The sequence below is a fragment of the Idiotropiscis lumnitzeri genome, chromosome 10 (genome assembly GCF_059441095.1).
Source record: "Idiotropiscis lumnitzeri isolate Australia: NSW breed Sydney's pygmy pipehorse chromosome 10, RoL_Ilum_1.0, whole genome shotgun sequence".
In the NCBI taxonomy this organism is placed as follows: domain Eukaryota; kingdom Metazoa; phylum Chordata; class Actinopteri; order Syngnathiformes; family Syngnathidae; genus Idiotropiscis; species Idiotropiscis lumnitzeri.
The window spans coordinates 19,133,287-19,144,429 of NC_142400.1; the positions used below are offsets into that span (position 1 = coordinate 19,133,287).

The following is an 11,143-nucleotide window of genomic DNA, read 5'->3' on the forward strand; positions in this document are numbered from 1 at the left end:
CATAGATGAAGAACCACAATAAAAAAAAACAACAAAAAAAACACTTGTTTAAAACACCACCATTAGGATGATTAAAAAACATATTTGAGGATGAAATCTTAATATTATACATATTATATATAATATTATGAAAATTGTGTTACAACTCTTTCTCCATGAAATCAATTCCACGTTGAATTGTTAATACCATGAAATATTAATAGAAAATTAATAATACATCGGGGCGACACAGTAGGCAACTGGTTAGCACGTCCGCCACACAGTACAGAGGTCGAGGGCACAAATCCGGGCTTTGGCCATCCTTGCGTGAAGTTGCCTCTCCCCGCAGTGCTTATGTGTTTTTTTTCCAGGTGTGCCAGTTTCCTCCCACATTCCAAAAACGTGCACTAATTGAACACTCTGAATTGTCCCTTGTTTGTCTTTGTGTGCCCTGTGATTGGCTGGCAACCAATTCAGGGTGTACCCCTTCTGCTCCCTGAAGACAGCTAAGATAGGCAGGCACCAGCATACTCGTGACCCTCGTGAGGAAAAACGGTTTGGATAATGGATGGATGGATAACAACACATAGGAATCCTCCGCGCACTTGCAAAGGTTTTTTCTGGCTACTCTGGCTTCCACTCACATTCCAAAACCATTCATGTTTTCATAGTTTTATTGAAGACCCCAAATTGTCCACTGTGAATGTGAGTGTGAATGTTTGAATTTCTCTATGCAGCTTGCTATGGACTGGTGACATGTCCAGGATGTACCCTCCAAAAGTCAGTTGGGACATGCTTTAGCACACCTGCAACCCATAGATAGGAAGTAGAACAGAAAGTAGATGGAGGGATATTGAACAAACCTAACTAAAGAGCAATATATTTTTCTTAAAGGGTCGCTTGATCCAGCTGAACTTTGGGACTTACATAATAAATATGCATGTGAAAAAAGTTCTAAAATTCAGAGCTCTAAAAGACTCTAGTGATTTCCGAGATTTAGGACAAATTAGCACATTCCCTTTTGGAGCTCAGCTTATTATTTTTTCTGCTGTTTATTTCACAGCAGGGAGGCAAGCATTCTAATATTGCTTGGTTTGTCAGTCCTGTTGTCTGAAACGGTGACCGATCGCCACCAAAATTCAAATGCACATGACTGCTCTTGTCCGAGTCAACCTGTGAATGGATAAAAGCATTCTGCGCAATATTTTAGATTTATTGACGTCAAAAGTGAGCTCCTATGAACATCAAATACCATGCCGATCGCTTCTCCATTTACATAGGCTGAAGTAGACAAGAGCAAGAATGCTCATACGAAGCCCGACTGGTTATATTTTGGACATTAAACGACGTTAAAGTTTTGTTAAGTTTCTGGAGGCAGCCGGCTAACGGCAGCGGCTGCCAGGCAGACCCGGATATAACCACCTGTCGCTGCTGTAGTGTTAAAAGTCAGCAATTAGCATTCAGTCGCTAAACAGAAAGGTTAGCAGAGCAGCTACTTACCGTCCAGACATGCAGCTCCGTGCCGCCAAGTACGTTTGCGTCCACCACCACTTTCAGTCAATTTCAGTCTTTGTGAAATTTAAAAAGCTGGACTTTAAAAAATCCAGCATGTGAACGCACAACCCTAGTGAGTGAATGCAGTGCACTAAATTGATGGATCGATCTTTGAAAATTCAGGGCACCAAAGCTGAAGCAAATTATTTTTATGATTATGATTATCATTACTATTATCGTTAATGAAAATAAAAATAAAGCATTGCAGGTTGATTGGACACTCTAAATTGCCCCTAGGTATGAGTGTGAGTGTGGTTGGTTGTTCGTCTCTGTGTGCCCTGCGATTGGCTGGCGACCAGTTCAGGGTGCCCCCGCCTACTGCCCGAAGATAGCTGGGATAGGCTCCAACGCCCCCCACCGCGACCCTTGAGAGGAGAAGTGGTAATAATAATAATAATAATAATAATAATAATAATAATAATATAATTATTATTATTATTATTATAACAAATAAAATAATAAATAAATAAAATAATAATAATTATTATTATTATTAATTTCAACGTTCAACAGAGCTAAATGAAAAAAAGCAAAGACTGGAGTGCTGAGCGGGAGGCTTTTGTAAAAAGAAGACTATAATGCAAATGAATTCCCTTATTATTTGGACTTTCTTCATATGTTGTTAGTTTCTTTTAATTGTATTTGTACATGTTTGTGTGGAAATTGCTTTATATTTTCCTCATCTTCTGTACTCCGCCATTTTCTTTCCGGGACTTTTCTTTCCACTCCTCTTCCATCCCACTGGTCTCCTCCCCATCTCATCCTTTTGCTTGTTTCAACTTAATCCACCCTGTCCCTTCTATCTGTAAAATTCCTCTCCCCTCTTGACTTGTATATTTTCTTTCTCTCCCTCTGGATTCCCACACTTGCATTCTTTCCTCCCTCTGGCTCCTACCTCACTTGTCTCGGGCTGTTTTATTCCCTCTCCTGTCGTGTCACGTCCATCATGTGAGGGTGCAGTGATCACAGCAGACAGTGAGATAAGTAGCTTCTTTGTGGAGAGTGTGAATGATATGTGGCATCGCCAGTGATTCTAAGTGACAGAGGCCAAATGGTAAGTGATGCAAAGCTCAGCTTCCCCTAAGCCCTATTGTAAGCACACACACACACACACACACACACTCTGCAAATGAACACACTCACGCCCATACACAGGCTCTGTAAACACCAGCCAAGACTGTAATTAATGTTGTCACCGACGATTGTCCTCAGCATGGACGTACGCACATAGAAAAGGTCTTCCACCCCAAGGCCTCTATTAACATGCGTCATATTAAATCACTGACTTGGCTCAACCAAGTTCCATCGCCATCATCATCACCTTCACCACCGCCATCATCATTACTGCTAGCGCCCCTCCATTAGCATAGGCACTGGTGGCGAACGCCGCACTTCATTGTGCGGCTGGTGGCGCAAGGAGAAAACCAAATGCTTGTGTGGGTCTTGATAGAGCTTTTAACCGGATGCCCCCCTTCCCTTCCTCCTCCCCCTCCTCCTCCCCCACCCTCGTCCTCCTTCTCACCCCACAGTTGGGTATGATTTTAATGGACTCCACAGAGGTACTGACGCTCACAGCACCGCTTCTCAAGCTCCCAAACAAGTATGTGGCACAATGGCTAATCACTCGGCTCCACCATCGCTTTTGCATGTGTCGTCTTTTGGTCGCACGTGTCTGCATGTTGTGTAATGTTGTCAACATCTTCCCTGTGTGTCTGTTTTCTTATTTTCACACACTGTGCACCTGGCAGCCTAACAAAAGTTTTTTGCCATGAGGAACCATGTTTGCACAACTTTTGTCAATTGAAGCAATTACTTTGTTTTTCATGTACAATATAGTAAATTAATTGGCAAATTTGTAGTTAAAGTGTTTTTATTCGATGAATTAAATTGCACTGGATTAAGCTGGAAATTAGGAAAGCATTGGAAAACATTCCTTCTCATAAACCAAGGCTCAAAATATAGGGTTTCGTAATGCAGTTTGCGAGATAAAATTAGCATTTTGCGTCTCATCAAAATGTATTGAATAGCAAAGCAAGAGAATCAAATGCTGAGGCAACTGTCCAAACAAAGTAGAAGAAGAAGAACCAACAAGGTTGTCCCAAATAGCTTCTGTAGACTTACGTTACCTACCGCGGGTAGTTGGAGGCCAAGGGAAGCTCTGAAGTACTTACGTAGAAGTAGCTAGTTAGCAACGGCTTTGAAAAGTGAATTGGAAGGAATTTAAATATACGTTCACACTGACATCCAATGATGTTTTCAATATGGTACATCAATACAAGCTATGTATTGTCTAAGTTGGTTACTTGAAAGGGACAAAAGTCATGCTCCAAATAACTTTCTCAAAAACATGCTAATCGTGACTAAAGTGAAACTAGCTTGTCAAACACGGTGATGTTGAAAATGCGTCAAGGAAGGTTACATTTGATACAATTGAATAAAGAGGCGAACAGCAAGTTGATTTCAAGCAAGAATATTTCATTTTAAATGAGCAGCTGGCTCAACAGGTTTTAGCATTCGGGATTTAAATGACATGTTACACCTGTATACAAAGTCAGCAATAAATCAACCCAATCACATTTATTGGGCACTGAAGTCAAAGGAGGAGACAGTAAGTAAATGATAAAACAGCGTTATTATCAGAGCACACATATTGAAAAATAGCAGCCTTCCATCTTGGTGGTAGCTTCTCTTCATTTTCAGTCAGTCACAGAGACAAGAAATGAGGCCGGGTGGGAAACAGAAGTAAATCTGCTCAGCTCTGACATTCGCTTGTACATGTTGCACCCTCAACTTTATTAATCACACACACACACGCACACACGCATGCTTGCCCGACATGACTGAGATTTACCGCACAGTATTTGAATGATGGGAGCAGGCGTCTGGCGGAGGGGTCCAATTAGATGCAGTGTTGACGCTGCTTTACGGTGACGATAACCTTTAGTATAATGTAGTGCAGCGGTCCCGTCAGCCGTGTTTCCTCACAGGACGATGTCGCCCAGGTTCTTGCTTTCCTCTCACGTCTAACCCTCACCTTCTTTTTCCAGCTGTTTTATTATTTTCCTTTATGATTAATTATACCTATTTTGTTGTTATCGCTCTCTTCCTCAAACACCCCTCTTTCTTGTTGTGCTTCCGATGATGTATGATAACTGCTATATTTTCCTATGTCTTCTTCGGGAAAAATACTGGGAGAGGGGCACAGGGAGTCATTTGTTTTCCTGCTGCGATAGTCATCCATTTATCAAAATGATAATTAGGTGCAATTAAATGGCAATCTCATTTGTTTTGTTCAGGTGTGAGTTGCTTATTTTTTATTATTCTTTCTATTTTTTGCTGAGGTCTGATGTCTGTCCCATTGTAGGTCAATCTAATTAGAAGATAGGATGTGCGTGTAGGGGTGTGTGCGCGTGTGTATGTGTGTGTTTGGTTGGGGGGTGATTCATTGGGCAGCTGGGTTGATGGAATGAAGCATGTGGATATAAAATGACTGTTTAGACAGGATGGTGTGGCTTACTTGTCCAAAAGGAGTTTGCCTGGTATTTTGCCTTGAAATGAAGCCTAGACCTATTGAACAAAAGTGTATTTATTTCTTTATTTTACTGCAAGTTTATGTACTTCATTCGGGTGAGCAACAAAGATTGAGCATGGAAGATGGAGTTCACCCAGGGGCGAGTTTAATTGAATTTTACTTTGAAATTGGTTTGAAATACAAAGACATGAAATCAGTTCTTGATATTAAGCATGGTTTTCAAATAACTGGATGACATTTGAAGCGAGTGCTAAACACAAGAGTACTGTTTCGTCCAAAAACCTTCACTGACTTGGCAGTTCCAAGTCCTCCTCCATGATTATTGTCATCTCTGACTTACTGTCATCTCAGAAACAGCCGCACATCAGATGCGAGGGTAGCCTGACCGGAAAGTGCATAAACGCACATTAAAACAAAAAAAAACAAACCTTGAAAAAAAATCTTTGCATTATGCGAGGGAACGCATTTTTTTTTTCTTCCATGTCACTTTAGGGGCTCCGTATAAAACAAAAGTGCTATAAAAAAAGAAAATTAACTGAAACTATTAATTATTTTTTTTTATGTTTAACTAACTAAAACTAACCATAATTACAGTTAAAATGTCCTTCGTTTTCATCTTTGGCAATTAATTCAATATACGAGTGATTTAATATGTATTTATATTAATATTAACGGTGTGGCCGTTAGCCGGGAGAAGAGAAGGTTGTACCGTCAACTGTGAGTTGTAGACCTCTTAATGTTTGTCGCACAGAGACAACATCATCAAGCAGAAGCTAATAAAAAAAGAGCCAGCAGATGACGTCGCTTCTAGGAGACAAGTTCGCATGTGGTTTTGGCTAAATTGGCTCCCCTGCTTTTGTCATTTTACTCAGCCTGCAAGGTAAAAAGTGTGTTGATAAAAATAGTACACAGGACAACTCGGTGTAATAATTCTCAACAAGATTTAAAGCCACAAATCGACTTTAGAAGTTGTCAATATTGCAAACAATTTAATTAGCATGCATGCATGCATCTAACTTTAGAAGCGGTATCCGCTGCACTTATTGTACTTTCAAGTCTGTGGACCGTTACACTTTAACCGCTATTATAATAATATGGTATTGAATTTTTACTACACGGTACTTACCATGGTCTCGTTCTAATCTTGCACGCAAGTAAATGCGAAAAAAAAAATAACAATAAGTGATTTTGAAAAAAAACTAAAGTAATACAAACTAACAAAGCCACCCTGCTAACTAATTAAAACAAATTTAATACAAAAACAAGGAAACTCAAAACTAAATCAAAACCAGCTATAATTAAACTAAAATAACCCCATTGAGGAATCGTAAGTGTCCATCGGTGCAGATGTGAGTGTGAATGATTGTTTCTGGGATGGTTGAATATCATGGTATTCGGGTGGGGGGACTAATTGCATGTTTTCTTACATTGTCAGTTCCTGTTGGCGTAATTGCCAGGTACTCCCATATTTGAGTCCATATTGTGTATGCAGTCTCCGTGCTTCCTTTTAAGTGTGGCTTATGTGCGTCTTTTCCTCCACGTTCTATTTCCACTCTCTTATATCTGTGGTTGTTTCATGTTACCAAATCCTTTGTTGCCACCACAAGACCCTCTTGAATTTTTTGTTGTTGTTGTTTTTGTTCAGGAGAGAGGCCTTTCTGCTGCCAACTCTGCCCATACAGAGCCTCTCAGAAAGGCAACCTGAAGACACATGTCCAGAGTGTCCACCACATGCCTTTTGACAACAGCCAGTATCCAGATTCAAGAATCTTGTTGCTGAGCCCCGAGGAGCAAGAAGAGTTCTCACAAAATCCGCACTAGGGCTTCTCTTGGACAGCTGAACTTCAGCTAGTCATGGACTCGCATCAACTGAAAACAACATCATTACTTCAAGAAATAAGAGGATTTGATCAACGTTGGATTTGATGGGTGACAAGATGAAACATTTTCCTCGCTTCAACCATCCTTTAATGAGTGTTTTCTATTGTTGTAGTTTGACAGAGACGTTTTACAATGAATAAACAAATGGCTGCTCCTCACAATACTAAAATAACACAATGGGTAAAAGTAAAATGAAGTCACAAACCATTTTTTTTCTCCACTTCCCGGAATTGAAGCTCAAAAATGATGAGCATGTGGTGCTGAATGATTACATAGCTCATTGGCAAATGAAAACATATTGTTCAATGCAACTGCTGTGGCATTTATGCCACTGTAGTGGCCAACCTCTTTTTCCTTTTTCTTTTTTAGCTTTATTCTACGTGATGCATCCCCTTTGACAGCCTGCTACTGTCTACAATCTACTGCAACTAACATATTTTTTATTAATTACTTTAATTACTATTTGAATGAATTTGTTAATAACCGATTATCAAATTGAATGGTGTTTCCCTTCAAATGTTTGTGAAGAAATTATCCAACCATTTTGAGAGCTCACTGCAGCAAAGCAGTTAAAAATTGACTGAAGTGATTACACAATTATCAACATAGTGGCCGATAAATGCTATCTGCATTGTATAACTGATTAATCGACTAATTGTCGCAGCCATAAAGACTTCCTCTGGGTTAAAAGCCATTACAGTGTCTTGTGTGAGCCAGCATGTGCAAATGGGGCAAAGTCACTTGGCTCCACTCTTTAGTGAAATCTTAAGAATGACCACTCAGAGGGAGATGATTAGAGAGAGAGGAGAAAGGGAGAGAGACTGCTCGAATGCTCATTAAAAAGAGTTGCTTTTTAATAGCCATTATAAATGAGTGTACCATTTTTATGACCATACAATTATTGTCAATTGAAGAGGAAGGGGCTGAGTGCCGGCACTTTCCATCTATATAACTCCTTTATATTACTGAGCCTTTCTCACACTGACACTTTGACTTTGATTTACAGTGCAAACCTGCAGTGGGAGCAGCCTGAAGACTCAGATTGAAATTACACAAAGCAAAGGCCAGCTGGTGCACATTTGGAGGCAAATATGGTTCTACTAATACAAGCCTGTGTGAGTGCTTTGTGCTAAATGGCTACGGTAGTTGTAGTTTTAATTTCCGTTCAAATGTGCCGCAAGCTTTTTTTATTTTAATTTTTTTAAATCCCCTAAATGGGTCATGGCTTAGCCAGCAGGATTGCTAGCTGTGGCGCACACCACCAGACATTTTTTTCAAAGATTTCTACTGCTAGAAATATGATCTGTTTGACCTTTTAATGGCATATAATCACTGCAACATACAGCCACTTCAAGATGCCGGTATCAAACTGTTCTGGGTTACAGTATCTTAATGCGCTCAACTGCTTTGTGTTAATCACCATTTGCACTTGTATATTAACACTGCACAAAACCATTTGATCACAGAGTCAGTTTTGGTTTTATTACTGTAGGAGACTAAATGAACTTCTCAGAACAGTGCTTTTTTATTGAATGATTTTTCAACTGGTCGGGTAAAGGGAAGTTTGAGATGATATTCCTTCTCTCCGACTTTTCTCACGACTAGAGGGTCATTCGTTCACTTAGTCATGTTACCAAACAGTGAAGGTGAACCCGACTCGAGCGGTCACAGTCGTAACGCAGATGTGGTTGCATGTTTTTGTGCATTGTTTTCCGATCTACTGAAAAGGAATGATTAACATCCATCCGTGTGTTATGCCTACCTCCTCTGAAATAGCATGTTAATATGAAGGAGAGGCTGGGCATAACACAGTTTTTTTTAATCTTCTCCTTAGGCTCGTCTCTTGCCTAAGCCATGCCTTGACTCATTGGATATACACAGATTGTCACCTGTCAGGGAATATAATTGTTCGGTACATTTTTGCACGCAAGGACTATTCAAACCAGTTAACAATACAGAGTACGAGACTATTTGTCTTTTTTGAAACCTCAGTCGTTTTTACTAAAACAACCATTGGATGTAATACCAGCTGGTTGATGAGATATGCATACTGTGCTATGTACGTGTCTACTGGTACACAAAAGTGTATTGAAGGGTGTGGGTAGTGAAAATACTTGAAAATTGATATTCTAGCCGTGTAGTGTAGAATAGTACTAATAATACCCATATTGTACAGAATTCCCTTTAAGATTAACTCCTCAGTTAGAAATTTGTACTCCGAAGTGTGACTTAGTGAAAGCGTGAAGCTGCAGTGACTGTATTCTAAACTGTTTATCTGTAATCCACTCTTACCAAACTCGTTATATACAGCAGTAGAAACCAAATGGCATTATTAGTAGGGGTGTCCCGATACAAGTAATTTTCATATCTGATACGATACCGATATTGCGGCCTAGTGTAGTGTCCGATACTGATATCAGCCGATATTATATCAGCAGGAATTATACATGCTTTATTTTATTTTATAGTATGAATTGTTAGGAGAGGCTTGGTCTGGTTATACTATTAAACCAAATAACAATAGTCAGCAACTGTTGGTATGAGAAAATATGACCAAACTTTTGGGTTACATGAATTCAACCTGCACTTGAATAAAATAAATCAAACCAAGGCTCTAAACTGTTTTTGTATTGGCTGTAAACTAGTGGACCCAACTTTTTTACTTAGTTGTATCAGCGTCAAAGTTACTAAAACTGCCCCCTTGCAGAAATTCACTTCCTTAACAATTTATGTTAACTTTCCTAGTTTAAAAATTCTGTGAGGAACATTATAGCAGGGCTGCAGATGAGAGTGTTTTACTGCGTATTTAATATTATTGCTTCAAAGAACAAATCACTCCCAGAATTATTTACTTGAGTAACTTTTGCACATACCTGCGCAAACATCTATTTTTAAATAAATGCAGGACACTATTTGAGTGCTGACGGTCATATTCAACTGAATATATTCTCAAGGAAATAAATTATTTCAAATATCACTCACCTTAGATGCACTTCCAGCGAGCACTGGCCATTATTCAAATTATTAATGACTATGAGGAAAGTAACAGTCTTTACTCTGCAGCCGTCCATTTTCTGAAGCACTGAACCTCACCAGGGTCGTAGCGTGCAACCAGTTTTGTCGTTTAGTATCGTCTGCGGAATCACAAACTGGCGATGAAGAGTTCACTTTGTGCTGCAGTTAGCCTCAACGACAGTTGCACTGAAGCATGGAGAATCTGAGCAGGTAGCCAGGTTTTAGTGATTAAGAAAATGCGACAGTCCCAAACAGCGACTTAAAACGAGTGGACGTTTTGATAACGTGGGTTCTTCACGCTAGCTTATGATGCTGCTGGATCCAAGAACAGGAGCGCATTCTCGAATGGACTGCTTGTCAATGAGCGCTAATATCCGTGATTTTGGATGTAGTTGCCAAAATCTGTTTTTTTTGGGCTGATATCGGACGAATATGCGATTCAAATATCCAATCGGGACACCCCTTATTATTAGTGCACTTAAACTAGAAGACAGCTTTAACCTTTTATTCTGTTCAATTCTAGTCAAGTTTACTTGAAAATGTTATAGCAGTTACAGCTAATACACTTTTAATTTGGGTTCGAGAGGCTTTTTGCATAGATTTTAATGACAGATTATCTTTTTTGTAATGGTTGTGTGTCACACCATTTTAGTTATTTTTCCTCATGGAAAGCTTGACAAGTCGAAGTGCAGCAGTGCTTATTTTTCATGAAGATGTAAGAGCTTGTTTTTAGTCTCTCTGCTAAATTGTAGGACTTTTGTCATTAGCTGGCCATGTCTGGCCTCCCACAGGGGTTGGGTTTTTTTCGACTTTGGTCGGGGTTTTATTACCTATTTTAAATTGTTTTTGTGTCTGTGAGCTTTTTTTATTTGTATTGAACCTCATAATTAATGTACCTAACAAGACCTTATTATTCCAAGTGTTTTGGTTGAAATCTGTATTTATTATTACTTCAAAAAGGACAAGAGGACAGAGGCAGGACAGGTGTTTGGTAATTTTGATTTTCTAGGTCATTATATTGTGTTCATTATTTTGGGGGGGTTGTTTTGTCTTGTCATTTTCAAGCCAGCAAGCCGACGTGAAAGCTCTACCTCGTCTGAGCCATTCTCAGTTCTGTTACACGTTTGTAAATTTCAAAAACATGTAATGTCATGTCCAAAATAAAGACACACAAAATGATAA

The 11,143-nt window shown here is 39.4% G+C and overlaps 1 protein-coding gene across 3 annotated transcripts in view; it reads left to right on the plus strand.

The window, feature by feature from the left end:
* The window catches only part of LOC148329589 (zinc finger protein 516-like), a 47,612-nt gene extending 36,469 nt beyond the window's left edge, over positions 1 to 11,143 (plus strand). For 2 of the 3 annotated variants that reach the window (XM_088306432.1, XM_088306433.1), the window contains exon 5: positions 6,711 to 11,143. In XM_088306432.1, the coding sequence (XP_088162558.1) occupies positions 6,711 to 6,886 (176 nt within the window). In that variant the 3' untranslated portion in view covers positions 6,887 to 11,143. Of the gene's footprint in view, positions 1 to 3,062; positions 3,134 to 6,710 lie in introns of all 3 variants that reach the window. The other variant, XM_088306434.1, reaches the window with a different exon arrangement.